This window comes from Triturus cristatus, chromosome 7 (genome assembly GCF_964204655.1).
Source record: "Triturus cristatus chromosome 7, aTriCri1.1, whole genome shotgun sequence".
Lineage (NCBI taxonomy): Eukaryota > Metazoa > Chordata > Amphibia > Caudata > Salamandridae > Triturus > Triturus cristatus.
Genome location: NC_140590.1, coordinates 1,767,342,859 through 1,767,360,074, shown reverse-complemented (window position 1 = coordinate 1,767,360,074; position 17,216 = coordinate 1,767,342,859). Strand labels below are relative to the sequence as shown.

The following is a 17,216-nucleotide window of genomic DNA, read 5'->3' as shown; positions in this document are numbered from 1 at the left end:
TATGTTTAACCATTGTTCTCTTTACTTTTGCATTTAAAAGATTTTGTATTGTAATTGCAGGAATGCTTGCTCTAAGAGTAAACGTGAGTGTTCCTAGGTAACATTTTCCTTGGTGTAACTTGTTTCTCATGATGCATTTATAGATGTGCACTGTTTTCTCTCTCTCTATCAGTACATTAATTGAGATACAGAGAATATTATGACAGCTGTATGATTATCTGGATTCTGTATTTTGTACTTTATGTCTCTATTCTGCGGTTTCTTTGAAGTTGCATCTTCTCATTAAACTGCCATTGTATTCTGCCTCCAATTCCATGTCTCATATGTCTGTTTTCTTCATTTTTGGAGCAAGCGTTCCTAGGCACCCCGGCTCAAATTAAGGTGCCCCTTTTGTCCCTGACTCACTCTCCTGCTCAGTTCTGTGGTGGCTCCCGGGGATCTGGGGACCGCCCCTAGCTTCCTTGACCCGTAATAGATCTTCCCTCCAACAGCCTCTCTTGCAAGTCCTGTATTGTTGGTTTGTTGCCCCTGCCCCCCTTTCCACTGCCCTCCATAGTCTGTTGTGCTTCCACGGCCCTTCCTGCCTGCTCAGTGTGGTTAAATTGTTGCCTTTGCACCCTCCTACCTGCCTTCAATTTTCAGAGTCCGTGCCCCTGGCCTCTGCCTCTCAACAGTATCCTAATGAACAACTAGATTGCTAACATTCTATATTTATTACAAAAGTGTGGAACGCCTGACATCATCTTGATGTAATCAAAACTGTAATACCTAGAGCATTTCCTTTAGAAATTACATATATGAGAGGGTCTTATTGGCATCAAAATTATGGTTAGTGCTCTAAAAGACTAAAATAAGGACATATTTTCTGAGTTTTCAAATAGCGGCAAAGCACTTTTAAATTATTTGTTATCTTTATGTTTTTTTATCCAGTTGACCACTTGATTAAATGTTGCACTTAGGGGAGAGGATGTGGTGTTACTTCCAGAACTGCAGACTTTGCAACTGGGGAACCAGGTTGAAGTTTCTGCTTCAGCTCGACATTCTGTGATTCTGGTCAAATCACTTAGTCTCCCCATGTCTACAACCAAAATGAATTTGTTCTTGTGTGATGTAACCAATGCTCATGTAAAGCACTCCAATACCTGACAAGTCTGCACTATATAACACTGCAAAAACACAAAATAATAAGTGTTTTGCACACTTCTGTCATTGGGCTATATTTGGGCTACATCTGGGTGATTTTGGGCTACATTTGGGCTCTTTTGTCTCCGGTGGCCATCTTGGGAGATTTATTTGTTATGAAGTTTCCTAAATTCCTCATGTACTGCAGTCTCCTCAGTAGGAAATGCTTTCAGTTTTTTACTTTGATTCCACCATGAAGGTATTCAGATATGTCACACATTTGCCATAAATTCTGAATGTTAGCACTCTAGTTGCTCATTAGATCACTGTAGTAAAACTACTGCACCATGGAAGTCTGCTCCTGGTATTAAAAGTGCATGTTTCAGTCTGCATGTCAGAATTTTTTAATGAAATAGAAGAGGATTTGAGAAGTCACTCAAAATGTGCCCTCATTTTCTTTCTTCAGCATTAATCATAATTTCTATGGCAAAATGAACCTCCTCATTGTGTTCCTTTTTAAATTAAATGTTTTAAGTGTTACCAGTTTATTCCAATCAAGATGGCTTCAGGTGTGCCATACTTTTGTCATAATGAAGACAGTAAGCGCTCTAGTTGTTTTTAAGAACATTCTGGGACATTCTGTCATTGGGCTATACTTGGGCTACATCTGGGTGATATTTGGGCTACATTTGGGCTCTTTTGTCTCTGGTGGCCATCTTGGGAGACTTATTTGTTATGAAGTTTCCTAATTTCCTCATTTACTGCAGTCTCCTCAGTAGGAAATACTTTCAGTTTTTTACTTTGATTCCATCAAGAAGGCATTCAGATGTGTCACACATTTGCCATAAATTCAGAATGTTAGCACTCTTTTTGCTCATTAGATCACTGTAGTAAAGCTACTGCTCACCAGGGAAAACTGCTGCTGGTATTGAAAGTGCATGTTTCAGTCTGCATGTCAGAATTTTTTAATGAAATAGAAGAGGATTTGAGAAGTCACTCAAAATGTGCCCTAATTTTTCTTTCTGCAGCACTAATCATACTTTTTATGGAAAAATGAACCCCCTCATTTTGTTCCTTTTTAAATTAAATGTTTTAAGAGTTACCACTTTAATCCAAGCAAGATGGCTTCAGGTGTGCCATACGTTTATCATAAGTAGGACTGTTAGCGCTCTAGTAGTTCTTTGGAACACTCTGGGAAGCTGCAGTAGAACACAAAGGAATCAACTGACAGTCTCTGCCCTTGTTGGATGTACATGTTTTACTGAGAATGTCAGACTTCATTCTCACATGACTGAGAAAGATAATGTGAATTTACAGAAAATAAGCTCTCAGTTTAGCCTATAGATCACCTTCCAAACCTCTGTGGAAAAAGCATGAGAAAATATTTTTCTCTCAATCATGATATCCCAGCAGAAGGCTTTTTCACATGGTGAAATCACCTTAGAACATACCACAATTCCGAAAATGAGTATGGTACCATCAACAAATGATTTATAATGTAACTAAAGTCTTAAAACCTTCTATCAACTGCAATGCTTTTTAATGAGGTGCTATCATGTATATTGGTCCCAAGATGGCTGCCAACACTTCTTGGATGAAGTGCTGACAGCCAATCAGATCTCAGGATGAGATGTGTGGTTAGGCTCCGCCCACATATATATATGCTTTTAAATGCTATTTTCTCAGGAAATACTGAACAGATTTACACCAGACCTGCAAAAGGCACTTCCTTGACCTTATGGCTACCTCTCTGCCAAATTTCAAGTAATTCTGTTCAGCCGTTCGGGCTGTAGCTGTGTCTAAAGGTCCTATGGAAAAATGCATGGGGAAAACGCGTTTTGGGACCCCCATTTTTTCTCGGCCCCTGCTGGATGAATCCCCCCGAGACTTTCAGGGTAGGAGCGGAGCGTAGCGCCCCACCTATTTTGAAAATTTCGCGAGGATTCGTCAACCGGCGCCAAAGTTATTCCAAATAGAATGTTGCGGATTTCCTATGGAAACAGGGTCCTAACTATAACTACCTACTGGCGACCGCCAGTAGGTAATATATATATATATATATATATATATATATATATATATATATATATATATATATATATATATATATACCTACTGGCGGTCGCCAGTAGGTAGTTATAGTTAGGACCCCTTTTCCATAGGAAATCCGCAACATTCTATTTTGAATAACTTTGGCGCCGGTCGATGAATCCTCGCGAATTTCTCAAAATAGGTGGGGCGCTACGCTCCGCTCCTACCCTGAAAGTCTCGGGGGGATTCGTCAAGCGGGGGCTGAGATAAAAGGGGGGTCCCAAAACGCGTTTTCCCCATGCATTTTTCCATAGGACCTTTAGAACGAGCTACAGCCCGAACGGCTGAACAGAATTACTCGAAATTTGGCAGAGAGGTAGTCCCTAGGTCAAGGAAGTGCCTTTTGTAGGTTTGGTGTAAATCTGTTCAGTAGATTCTGAGAAAATAGCCTTTAAATCAATATATATATCTGAGCCCGCTTACGGTACGCTTACCGTACGCTTACCGTAAGCGTACGGTGGCGTGCGCGAGCGCGATTCTGATTGGCTCTTAGATCTTAGTAAACATTCGAATCGGCCGAAACCAGGAAGCGGCGGCCGCCATTTTGTGTATTTCACTCTGAATATAAGCGTGAAAACAAGAAAAGGGGGCAAAGAGGAGAGTAACAGATCTCCTTACATTTGTGAGGGGGTCAAAGAAGGACTGTAAAGTACAAAAAAAACATTTATTGTTTTTTAACAAAATCACGGGGTACGCGTACGGTAAGCTTACGGTAAGCGTACGGAAGAAAAATGGCGTGCGCGAGCGAGATTCTGATTGGCCCTTAGATCTTAGTAAACATTCGAATCGGCCGAAACCAGGAAGCGGCGGCCGCCATTTTGTGTATTTCACTCTGAAAAAAAAGGAGTGAAAACAAGAAAAGGGGGCAATGAGGAGAGTTACAGACCCCCTAACATTTGTAAGGGGGTCAAAGAAGGACAGAAAAGTACAAAAAAAACATTTATTGATTTTTTAAAAAATCACGGTGTACGCGTACGGTAAGCGTACGGTAAAAAAAAAAAAAAAAAAATGAAATGCAGAATTAAGAGTTTAGATATTAGGGAGCTCTAAAAAGAGCTGTTGTGTTTATGAAGTCATTTTTTTAAGTGGTACTTACAAGTAAGTACCGATGCGGAGTCTAAGGTTCAAAAGGAAGACTCTGTTCCCTTCATCATTGAAGTGCACACCATCTCCTCTATAAATGTCTTGCATGTCATAACGCAAGTTGTTGTGGTAAATGGCACCCATACCATAGTCACGGAGGAAAGCAGAAACAGATTTGTTGACGTGCTTTCTTGCTTTGTCAATCTGCAGACAGAAATGATTGGACCAGTTCCATTTTTGCCTTTGGCATATGTTGGAAAACACAAAGGCAGTTTTAGGGAAAAGTGAAAACAGTTGTGCAAAGGTGTCCTTCATAAGCATTTCCAGACCTACCCCAGTCAAAGTGCCTAGGTCATTGCCACCACAGTGCACTATTATGAGGTCAGGGTGTTGGATTTGCATGAAGGATTTCACCAATGGCATCAACTGGTGCCACTTTAACCCTCTCTGACCAATCCATTTAATGTCTACATTTGGCAAAGCAAGGTCTCTCACCATATCTGTTTTCTCTGCAAACTTTTCACTCCAGAAGACATAGCTGTGCCCTACAATCCACACTGTGAACATCTTCAAAGGAGAACTGAATGCACTCAGGAGGTGTCTTTCAGTAGAATGGCAATATGAAAAGAAAGACAGTTTGGAAATGGAGGCATACATATTTTTTTCAAAACAAAAAGAACTGATTGGCTGTTTCATACCATTCTAGAATAAAAACTAGGCTGTATGTGTAAATTAATAGAAGCATGTTTTGTATTGGTACAGAAAAATGTGTTACCAAAGAACAGTACTATGGATTTGCTGTTAGGTTTGAAAAGTCAAGCACTCTTGCTCTGTGGAATTGAAACATTGTGTGGCGAACTTCTGACCTAACTCCACACAGCAGTGTTCCATGAGCTGTTGCTATGGTAGCAGGCAGAAGTCAAGTTGGGGGAAGGGTACTAGGCAGAAGTCAAGTTGGGGGCAGGGTACTTTTGGAAAAGGGTTGGTTTTCAACCAATTGAAATGTGTGATTACATTTGAAAAAAAGGGGGAAGCACTGAGATTTGAAACTTACATGTATATGTGTGGAAAAATAGAGGGAAAGTTTGCCATTATCTGGTTCTGCTGAGAGGAGAGAGGTGAACACAACAGAGATCCTGGCTCTGATAATCTGCTGTTTGAGTGCCACATTTCTTTCACAACTAACTAATTTTAAAGGTGAGTTATGAGTTTGAGAGGGGATGTATGTGGTAACTTAAGAAATGAATAATAGAAATGGAAATTCTTTTTGTTGAAGTTGCGTTTATCATTTTCTGTTTTGGGAGAAATTTAAATGTGAGGAACATGTAAAATAATATGGACTATGTTTTCACAATAAATTAAGGTGTACTGGAAAAAAAAAGAATAGTTTAAGGGTTTGAGGTTGGACTCAGTAATGCAAATACATTCAGCATCACTAAGGCTAGTTGCCCTTGCTGGAATGTAGGCAGCCACCCAGGTTACACATGGTGGTGGTCTGAAAAAGCAGTTTGGACATGTGCATTTAAGAAAATCAAAAAAGTGGTTTCATAATGTGTCAGTCTGTAAAAGTGATTTTCACTTGCCCAAAAAAAAAGAGCAGTAAGTGTGCTTTCAAATTGGCAAAGAAATTTCGTTTTGGGACTAATGTGAAAACATGACTCTGTGTGCAAAGAGGAATTATAGGCAGAGATTTATTGCGTTTTTTTCTGGTGATTTCACAGTTGCATTAGTAGGAAAAAGGGGGAGCGATTTTTTGGGGGAAGAAGCAGACTCTTAGCACACACTCATGTGCTTGCCATGTATAATCATGCACAGTATTTACAAGCGAGTGGGGTTTTCAGGTTTCAGTCTGTAATGCAAATACATTCAGCATCACTAAGGCTGGTTGCCCTTGCTGGAGTGTAGGCAGCCACCCAGGTTACACATGGTGGTAGTCTGAAAAAGAAGTTTGGACATGTGCATTTAAGAAAATCAAAAAAGTGGTTTCATAATGTGTCAGTCTGTAAAAGTGATTTTCACTTGCCAAAAAAAAAGAGCAGTAAGTGTGCTATCAAATTGGCAAAGAAATTTCGTTTTGGGACTAATGTGAAAACATGACTCTGTGCAAAGAGGAATTATAGGCAGAGATTTATTGCGTTTTTATCTGGTGATTTCACAGTTGCATTAGATGGAAAGGGGGAGCGATTTTTTGGGGGAAGAAGCAGACTCTTAGCACACACCCATGTGCTTGCCATGTATAATCATGCACAGTATTTACAAGCGAGTGGGGTTTTCAGGTTTCAGTCTGTAATGCAAAAACATTCAGCATCACTAAGGCTGGTTGCCCTTGCTGGAGTGTAGGCAGCCACCCAGGTTACACATGGTGGTAGTCTGAAAAAGAAGTTTGGACATGTGCATTTAAGAAAATCAAAAAAGTGGTTTCATAATGTGTCAGTCTGTAAAAGTGATTTTCACTTGCCAAAAAAAAAGAGCAGTAAGTGTGCTATCAAATTGGCAAAGAAATTTCGTTTTGTGACTAATGTGAAAACATGACTCTGTGTGCAAAGAGGAATTATAGGCAGAGATTTATTGCGTTTTGCTCTGGTGATTTCACAGTTGCATTAGATGGAAAGGGGGAGCGATTTTTTGGGGGAAGAAGCAGACTCTTAGCACACACCCATGTGCTTGCCATGTATAATCATGCACAGTATTTACAAGCGAGTGGGGTTTTCAGGTTTCAGTCTGTAATGCAAATACATTCAGCGTCTGTATTCCAAAGTGGTAAAAAATACGGACGCTTTGGAATATGGACGCTTTAGATCGTTGCTGGCCACCCTGCCTATCTTGTTATTATTTGATGACAATTCATTTCAGACAACTATTGTGCAACAATACTCACCTGTGCCATTGAATCTTTTCTTTTCCTAAGTGGAATACAATTGAATCTACATATATTTAACTTTGAGCACTGAAGAAGTCTCGATAGAGACGAAACGCGTTGGCTAAAAGATTCACTTTTATGGTCTTTGGATTTTAAGTATTTGAATATATTTGAATAAAGAACACTTATTTTCGACTACAAGCAAATTTTGGACCTACTTCTTCTACTGGTCGCCATGGATGTTTCATGTCCTAATCAATTTCAATGAGACTTTTCAAATGATATATAAAACATATCTAAACTTTACAGAAACATACATTCACTGGATGATGTCATCAGTGATGTAATTTGAGAGGTCATAAGTGATGTCATCAGTGATGTCACTGACCATGTCATGAATGATGTAATATGTGACGTCATCAGCAGTGCATTGCGGGGGCATGTGTTATGGTTAGCTGAACTAACTATAACTGCCAAATTTCACTGGTTTTGCATGAGTGAAATGTTCAACTAACTATATTGTCCCTGAAACCTATGATTCTTTTCAGTGAATTGCAAAGGTTTTTTAAATTCTAATTTCTCACTATAATGTGCCCAAAACCTATGGTTTTGTCAGTAAATTTCAAAGGTTTTTAAATGCTAATTTCTAACTATAACATCCCTGAAACCTGTGGTTTTTTCAGTGAATTTCTAAGGTTTTTTAAATGCTGATTTCTAACTATAACATGCCTGAAACCTGTGTTTTTTTCAGTGAATTTCAAAGTTTTTTTTAAATGCTAATTTAAAACTATGTCTACATTGGTAGGACATAGGCAGATAGAGGAAGAAAGGTGCAGAAAGAAGCAAGAGAAATGCAGAAATAGGCAACAGAAGTCCAGAAAGACAAAGAAAGGTGCAGAAAGATACAAGAGACATGCAGAAAAAACCAACAGAGGGGTAGAAAGAGGCCCTGTTACAAGGTCATCCTGTACCCCCATCTTTTTGCTGACGGGTACTGGTGGTAACTGGGTCTGACTAACCAGGCCTAGAGCCAGTGCTATGCTCAAAAGACACCTAGAATACAGTGAAAACACCTACATACACTAGGGTACACTATGGGTTGGGGTACCCCTATGATTGGCATGACCTCCCCTGTAAGGCCCTTGTACATAATAGGGCAGGGGGATTAAAACTAACTCTAATTCAGAGGTGCAGAAAGATGCTTCTTTAACTATTAGTCGCGTTTGCAGAGCGGTAGAGAAATGGTGCTGGTACTACACCCAGCTCTCAGGAATTCCGCTGCATAGGACTTACAGGAGGTACCAGAAGGGTTTCTTGGCCCCCAAAGTCCCTCAGGAGTAAAGTGGACTTTATCCCCCATCCTGTAGTCTGCCAGGAGGCGTGTTTGCAGACTGGTGGAGAAAGGGGATGTGGCCTCCGAAGACATCTTACCAATCCTACTGTGTGGGACTTACTGGAGGTAACAAGAGGGGTATTTGCCCCCCAAGGACCTCCTTGGGGGCAACAACCCCTCCTATTACCTCCAGTAATTACCACACAGCAGGATTGCTAAGGTCTCATACCAGGCCAAGCCCCCTTTGCCCACCACTCTGCAAATGGGGATTGAACTCCCCTTCACTGCTGGGGGTCTTTGAGGGCCAACTAGTCCTCTTACCTCCAGTAAGCCCCACACAGTGGGATTGCTGAGAGGTGGACACTGGCCACACCCCCTTTCTCCACCACTCTGCATACGTGCCTCCTGGCGCGCTCTATGTTGGGGGATGAAGTCCCTCTTCCTCATGAGGGCCCCTGGGGGCCAACTAGCCCACCAGGTACCTCCAGTAAGCCCCACACAGCTGGATTGCTGAGAGTGGTCTGAGGCCATGCCACATTTTTACACCACTCTGCAACCATGCCTCTTGGTGCACTGCTGCTTGGGGGATGAAGTCCACTTGTGTCCTGAGGTCCTCAGGATACATGGGTATCACAGGGTAATCTTTCCTCAGGAAGCGATATTCATTCCAACTGAGGTGCCCTGTATCTTTCCAGAATTGCAGATGTTCATGGAAATTCTCTTTGATGGATGTGCAGTGCTCCATTATAACGAGAATATAGCAATTCTTGTCGCTTAGTTGAGATGGAGCTTCTTTTTCATACAGGTCTTGATCCCAGAGGGTCATGTTACCTCCTTTGTCTGAAGGTTTCACTATCACTAAATCCATTTGTTTTAATCTCCCCACAGTATCAAAAAAACCTTTGTCTGTCAGATTAAATGTATTGGGATTCAGTTTATTTAAAGGTGTTGATACATCACAGTTCTTTAGTCATGATATCCAAAAGTATATCTATATTGTCCCTTGTATTAGGAATACATCTAGATCTATGTCTGAATGGAGTGATGCCTGCTCCTTTAATTAGTCCAAGATCCAGATCCAAGCGCAGCATCTGCTCTTCTTCACACAGTTCAACATCTCGTTCAGTTGTGTGTCCTTCACACACACGGATTCTCACTATCCCCTGTGATGCTCCATGCAGTTTCACACTCTGTTAATCCCAGCTTTAGGAAAGGAAAAGCAGTCACAGTCTGAGAAGATTTAGGTCCATCAAGAATCAGCGGCACGTGGGCTGGAGCAGAGGTTCAGTTCTGGGCATGCACAGTTCTCTGGTCCCTTCATACATTTCAGGTAGCCATGATTCATCTAGTTATCTCCGCGCAACCTGTGAGCGATGCAACCACAAAGGGTTGGAACAAAAAACAATTTTCAGGTCGGTGCTCGATCCTGGGCGAATCATTCTGAAAACATCACTGCTCTGATGGCACATTTTTAAAAATGACTCCGAGCATGTAGTTTGAGAAGATGTTTGTGTCTAGAATGTAGCAAATAAAAGTAATCATTCCGTGAATAATTCCACATTTATTTCAACGTTTGATTCTAAATACAACTTGTGACACAAGTAACTGCTCTCAAAAGGCGTGTGTGGAAGGGAGGGCACACAGTAAACTGTAGAAGTCAAAGTGGACAAGCGTGCGCGAGACAGTCTCTCATTGGCACTAACAAAAGTGTTCAGGATTCATTATATTTTCTGTCCTTTCGTTCATAAATGGTCCCTTTGGTGCAGATCCACTTGTTTGTGATGATACATTCCAAACTTTTTACTTTGTCATAACCTAGGTAAGCACATTCCGAGGCATCACTTACTCTGAACCTGCAACAAAAAGAAAAAAGGTTTCAGGGCTTATCCAGAAGTTTTCATTAAGAAATAAATTAATGTTACTGAAGTCTCGTATGTCAGTAATGCTTTCAAATACTATATGAAGAGAAACAATTCTACATGTTCAGCCATCTGGGGACAGAAGCCTGGCAGGACAGACACTGGTCAGTGACGGAGTGGACTGGGTTTACTGCTGGCAACTGCAAGTGACACATGAGATTCCTGGGAACCCGTTTTTGGGAAAAAGGGGGTGGTGATGGACAGAGTTTCTGAATGATGCAGAATACTCTTACCAAGTCAAGAGATCATGGTTTTAATCCATCACCGTTTTTTAGCTCACTGCACCATCCCAGCTCAGAACCTGGCTACATGCAAATTAGTCTGTACCTGTCCCAGTGCATGATGGGAACAGGGCAAACCAAACTACCAAGCCAATTCTTATACTGGGAAAGAAACAAGCTTCCGGGGACCGGTTTCTGGCATCACAGCCTTCGTCGGCCCAGCTTGCCTGAATCCTGATGGTGCAATGAGCAAGGGACTCACGTCTGAGCATACCCTCCCACACTGAGTGTGGTTAAAAACGATTTGTGAAAAAGGGGGTGGTGATGGACAGAGTTTCTGAATGATGCAGAATACTCTTACCAAGTCAAGAGATCATGGTTTTAATCCATCACCGTTTTTTAGCTCACTAGCACCATCCCAGCTCAGAACCTGGCTACATGCAAATTAGTCTGTACCTGTCCCAGTGCATGATGGCAACAGGGCAAACCAAACTACCAAGCCAATTCTTATACTGGGAAGGAAACAAGCTTCCGGGGACCGGTTTCTGGCATCACAGCCTTCATCGGCCCGGCTTGCCTGAATCCTGATGCTGCAATGAGCAAGGGACTCACGTCTGAGCATACCCTCCCACACTGAGTGTGGTTAAAAACGATTTGGGAAAAAGGGGGTGGTGATGGACAGAGTTTCTGAATGATGCAGAATACTCTTACCAAGTCAAGAGATCATGGTTTTAATCCATCACCGTTTTTTAGCTCACTGCACCATCCCAGCTCAGAACCTGGCTACATGCAAATTAGTCTGTACCATGATCTCTTGACTTGGTAAGAGTATTCTGCATCATTCAGAAACTCTGTCCATCACCACCCCCTTTTTCCCAAATCGTTTTTATCCACACTCAGTGTGGGAGGGTATGCTCAGACGTGAGTCCCTTGCTCATTGCACCATCAGGATTCAGGCAAGCCGGGCCGACGAAGGCTGTGATGCCAGAAACCGGTCCCCGGAAGCTTGTTTCCTTCCCAGTATAAGAATTGGCTTGGTAGTTTGGTTTGCCCTGTTCCCATCATGCACTGGGACAGGTACAGACTAATTTGCATGTAGCCAGGTTCTGAGCTGGGATGGTGCAGTGAGCTAAAAAACGGTGATGGATTAAAACCATGATCTCTTGACTTGGTAAGAGTATTCTGCATCATTCAGAAACTCTGTCCATCACCACCCCCTTTTTCCCAAATCATTCCTGGGAACCAGGCCACAGTCTATGATCTTCTGGTTTCACATTTAACATTGTGCGGCAGGGGGCAGGTAGTGAACACCTATTTGAAAAGCAGGACATTATGAAGGAATCCATTCAATAGCGGAAGTAGGACACTGATGTGTGAGTCCCTTGAAAGGAGACAACGGTTTACGATGAGTCAGCCTAGTAAGCCGCATATTCACAACACAGGAGCATTGCGCAGCAACAGAGGATGAGGTCTAAAATGCCCAACAGCTCTTGGTGGGTGACCCTGAAGAACCTAAATTAGGGAGACCAATGTAGATCCAGGAGGACCTCATCAGTGCCACATGCTCAGGAGAACTGCACACTGAGTAAATGAGGCCTTTATACAATCACTAAATGAAGATAGATTATGTGAATAGTCTGAAAATATGGGACATATTCAACCCTTAGGGGGCTAAACCACATGACAAGACTTTGAGAAAAGCAAGAGAACAGAGGTATGCTGGGATGTATCCATCCCTCAGGGGGCTAATCAATGTGACAAGACAAAAGAGGGCAAGAGAACAGAGGGATGCTGGGATGTATCCATCCCTCAGGGGGCTAATCAATGTGACAAGACAAAAGAGGGCAAGAGAACAGAGGGATGCTGGGATGTATCCATCCCTCAGGGGGCTAATCAATGTGACAAGACAAAAGAGGGCAAGAGAACAGAGGGATGCTGGGATGTATCCATCCATCCATCAGGGGCTAATCAATGTGACAAGACAAAAGAGGGCAAGAGAACAGAGGGAGGCTGGGATGTATCCATCTATCAGGAGGCAAAACAATGTGACAAGACGAAAGAGGGCAGGAGAACAGAGGGATGCTGGGATGAATACATCCATCAGGGGACAAAACAATGTGACAAAACGAAAGAGGGCAGGAAGAGCAGAGGAATGCTGGTATGCAGATGGAGATCAGAAGTAAAAGGGATGTTGTCTTTTCCATCTGAACGTCACTAACAAGGGTGCATGGATGGCCGCATCACAGTTCACTTTATAGGCATGCCCACATGCAGTGGTGGCTGGTGTCAAGGAGGCAGCACAGGGGTGCAGTGCGGGGGAGCATGGAGGAAACACAGGGGGCAGCACGAGGGTGCTGAATTATTTAAAAAAAAAAGAAAACTTGCCTGCCAGTCTTCTGCTTGCCGCCCTGCTTCCCGGGTTTATGATCTGTCCCAGGCTCCCAGGGGAAGCTCCCAGCTTCCCCTGTGGCCAATCTTGATGCTACTCCTACTGTGAGAGCAGCGTCAGGATTGGGCGGAGCGAACTGGTTTAGCACTCTATCGGGAGCTGGGAGCCTGTGCCTGCTGGTCTCCCCACCCAGCAACACAGCTGCATTGGAGAGATTTCAGTGCACAAGACTGTTTGGCCGGCCAATCCATCATGCGCACTGACAGCAGGGCCACCACTCTTCCTCCCCTGCTGCAGTGCTCTGGCCCGCCCCCCATGACTTGGCTACAGGATGAAAAGTTAAATGATCTGCATCAAGATAATTTTCTTTTTCGTTTGCCTCTACAGGTGGTGGGGTGACAATCCTACGCAATAGCAGAGGAGCCATCCCTGCCCGCTTGATTGGCGGATGTATTTTGATCAGTTCATCTGGTATGGTAAACAGTTTAAAATATCGAGAAGGAATTGTCGACTTGCACTAATATCGAGTGCAAAATATCGTGGGTAAAAAATATCAACTGTCAGAATATCGTTGTCAAGAATATCGAGTTTGAGGTAAGTAATATTGTTTTTAAAAATATCGAAGTCATTAATATCGTTAGCAAAAATATTGTGTTAAAAAATATCATTGATTTAGTTAGTGTTATGTATTTTATTATGCATCTTAAATGTATGTGTTCTATTTTTTTGTGTATGTTTTTTAATAAATGTGTTATTTTTATAAGTAATTCATATTTTTTAAATTAAATTTTGCGTTTTAGTTCCGCAGCGGGTTGTGGGTTTATAGGGGAATAGGGTGGGAAATAATTTAATTATAATAAATGTATTAATAATTTTTAGAAGTAATTAATATTTTTAAATTAAATTTTGCATTTTTGTTCCGTAGTGGGTTGTGGGTTAATAGGGCAGTAGGGTGGGAAGTAATTTAATGATAATTAATTCATATTTTTTTATAAAATAATATTTATGTATTAAATATTTTATATTGCTAGTTGTTGAAATTAATGTATTATTAATTATGTTAATTGTGTCATTTTTTAAGTGCAAGTTGTGGCTTGATATTGGAGTAGGGTGGGAAGTAATTTAATTTTAATATTTTATTTAACAAAATTATAATTTGCTTTCTAATTGTTATTAATCAATTAATTATTTGTTAATTGATTATGTTATTTGTGTCATGTTTTATAACATTGGTGGTGTCATTTATAGGGGAATATGGTGGGAGGTAAATTATTTTAAATTAATTAATTATTTGTTAATTAATGTTAAAAAAATTTGCTGGAGTGAGAATAGTAAATGATTCCCCTCCGCTATCCAACACTTTCCCTACTGTAGCACTCGCTGGAGTGGGAATAGTAATTTTATCCCCTCCGTTATCCAACACTTTCTCTACTGTTGCAATTGCTGAAGTGAGAATAGTAATTTTTACCCCTCAGCTATCCAACACTTTCCCTACTGTTGCACTCGCTGGAGTGGTAATAGTACATTATTCCCCTCTGCTATCCAACACTTTCCCAAGGGATGCGGTCTGCAGGTCACCTCAAACCCTCTAAGTAGTGTCTGCTGCCAAGTGGAATCCCGTACTTTTCTGCATTGAAGTTAAATGCAGTCTGAGACCCTCTCCATGCACATTATATCTGGGGGGAAAAACTCAGGGGTGAGGGTAGGGGAAGATTTTGCACAGCTAACATTTTACAGCAGTTCAACTACTCTTATAACTAGTCTATTGTCTTCAGACTTTAGTGAAAATAACTACTCTAATTACCCACAAGTTAGTTATTTTGGGTCTCATTTTGGGAACCCCTGTAATCCTGATTAGTGTCCAAACAGGAGTTTACTCCATAATCTGGACACAACTTGTAAAAAGAAGAATTGGTATAGCTAATAGGCCTCGCCTTTGGGATCTATAAGTGTTTGGCCAGAGCAATTGTCTTTGCCAATGTCTTTTAGTTATGTTGTAGAGCACTGCGGGTGCTTTGCAGCATGTTGAAAAGTTATAATAAAATAGCATGTTCCATGTCCCTGGTAGAGGTGCCTACCCTTGGCGCAAGTTGAAAATAGTTGTACATTATAGTCACATGGTGGAACCGTTCTTAGCAAACCAAAAGATTTTGCTTATGTAAAGTCTGAACTCGAGCACAATTTGTTTTCATGCTTTCCTAGCAATGTACAGCTCACTGCCACATCCATGGGGCAGATGACAAGTAAAAGGTAATGCAAGGCGGAGCTTCGGAGACCGGATGCAGGAGGTGTACCTAGGACCCTGGCAGTTGTACTGAGGCACGCTGGAGTCATATTTAAGGAGGGCACAATATCTTCCCTGTTTCTATCTTTAAACCACAAGTAACCCAGAAGAACTTTGGCAATTCCTGAACTTTACCAGGCAGAGTCAAGTTGAAATCCAGCTGCTCCCAAACCAAAGAGGACCTAGGGGTGAGACCACTGTGCCCTGGAGTCCACCTTCAAGGGTATGGGAGACAGGCACTGCAGGGAAAAGAGGTTAATCAGATACCTAACCACTGGTACAGGTTGGGCCCCAAACAGCTTCAACCCGTAGGGCTTGCATTAGAAGATTGTGTGCACCAGTTGTAAAATATGGAGTGGGAGCAAGGGGGACGGTACACGGAATATAGCACAATGCTGGTATGCATAACGGGATTAAAGAAACAAAAATACAAATCAGCTACTGGAAGTGCTAATAACCCACATGACTTAAAAGAAGAGATTTGCAGCAAAACCTACTATAGCTGAAGGAAGAAGAGCAGAAAAAAGAAATGAGAAAAGATCACTGGGGGAGCACCTGTTTTGTGAAACTGCTAACATGGTTACATTCTTTTCAAGAGCTTCAAATACACAAACTCCAGCGGCGAACAGTCTCGAAATCCATGGTGTGGAGCCCTGTGCCCCAGTGGTGTAACGAAACTTGAGGGGGCCCGCGGCAAAGTGCATGGAGGGTGCCCCACATACTGCGGACCCTGCACAGTGCCAGAGGGGGCCCCTGTGTCAGAATTCAACAAGTCCTATACCCTTGCTCCTACCACACGCTCCAGAATGTAGTGTTCACCATAGAGTATAAAATGAAAGTACAGTGGAATAAAAAAGCGTACCTCGCAGCATGGCATCTATGCTCTAGAAAATGGCCTTGATGTAGTTACAACGAAGCTGATAGCAGCTTGCGTGAGGTTAAAAGTAAAGTGTGTGTTTGACTGCTCGTTCCGAGGCAGTCATAAATAATAAACAAGCCTTGGGGTCGGCTCACCATCTGTACTTCTCAGAAAAGAACTTAATCTTCCCGTGCCTATCCAAAATTGAATGTGTCCATCTGTAATGTAACTGGTGCTCTTTTAAAGTGCTGCAATACCTTTGGGTCGAGTTAGCGCTATTTAAAATTACACACAAAAAACGCCTGACCAGATGGGAGGACGGAAGAGAGGCCATCATACTCTGTACTGTGTGATGGTCAACTAAAATGTTCTCAGAGTGAAATCACCGGAAAGAGAACTAAACAAACAAAGGAAGGACTTTGTCAGGACTCCTAACTTTACTCCTCTTAAACTGAGAAAAATCCTAACTTTAAGACTTTCGGTACTCACAGAAGGCATTTAGGAGTCATAAAGTTAGGAGTCCTCAATTTACTACTCCAAAACTGAGAAAAATCCTAACTTTAAGACGTTCGGTATTCACGGAAGGCATTTAGGAGTCCTAAAGTCCTAAACTGCAGTTGGCTGCTGCTTGGGGTGCGGAGTACTATCAAACGTTTGTGTGGGGCAAACAATTTTGGTTACGTTCAGACCATAAACCCCTACTCAAGATTTTATCACCAGGTGGAGCTGGGAAGGGATCTGCAAGATCAGACAGGTTGGCAGCAGGCTGCAAGATTTTCGTTATGTCTTAGAGTACATCCCTGGTTGGCAAAACGTGCAGGCAGACTGTTTATCCAGGTTAGCACTAGATGGTATGCATACTAATAATACAGTTAACTTTGATAAATATGATGAACCAGTAGCTTCTGTTGAGGATGTGGTGTGTGAGGGTGCGGGTGCTTTTACTTTAGAAGAGTGGAGTGAAGAAATGGCAAAAGACAACACCCTCATTGAAGTGATTCATATGGTGACCTCTGGGAGAAGAAGAGATAGTTGTGTAACTGTGTCTGTATGAC

At 41.9% G+C, this 17,216-nt stretch overlaps 1 protein-coding gene across 1 annotated transcript in view; it reads right to left on the bottom strand.

Moving 5' to 3' along the window:
• Positions 1-10,027: 10,027 nt before the first annotated feature.
• The window catches only part of LOC146813026 (uncharacterized), a 112,790-nt gene continuing 105,601 nt past the window's right edge, over positions 10,028-17,216 (bottom strand). The window contains exon 6 of the mRNA XM_085615246.1: positions 10,028-10,342. Coding sequence (XP_085471372.1) covers positions 10,201-10,342 — 142 coding nt within the window. The 3' untranslated portion in view covers positions 10,028-10,200. The remainder of the gene's footprint in view (positions 10,343-17,216) is intronic.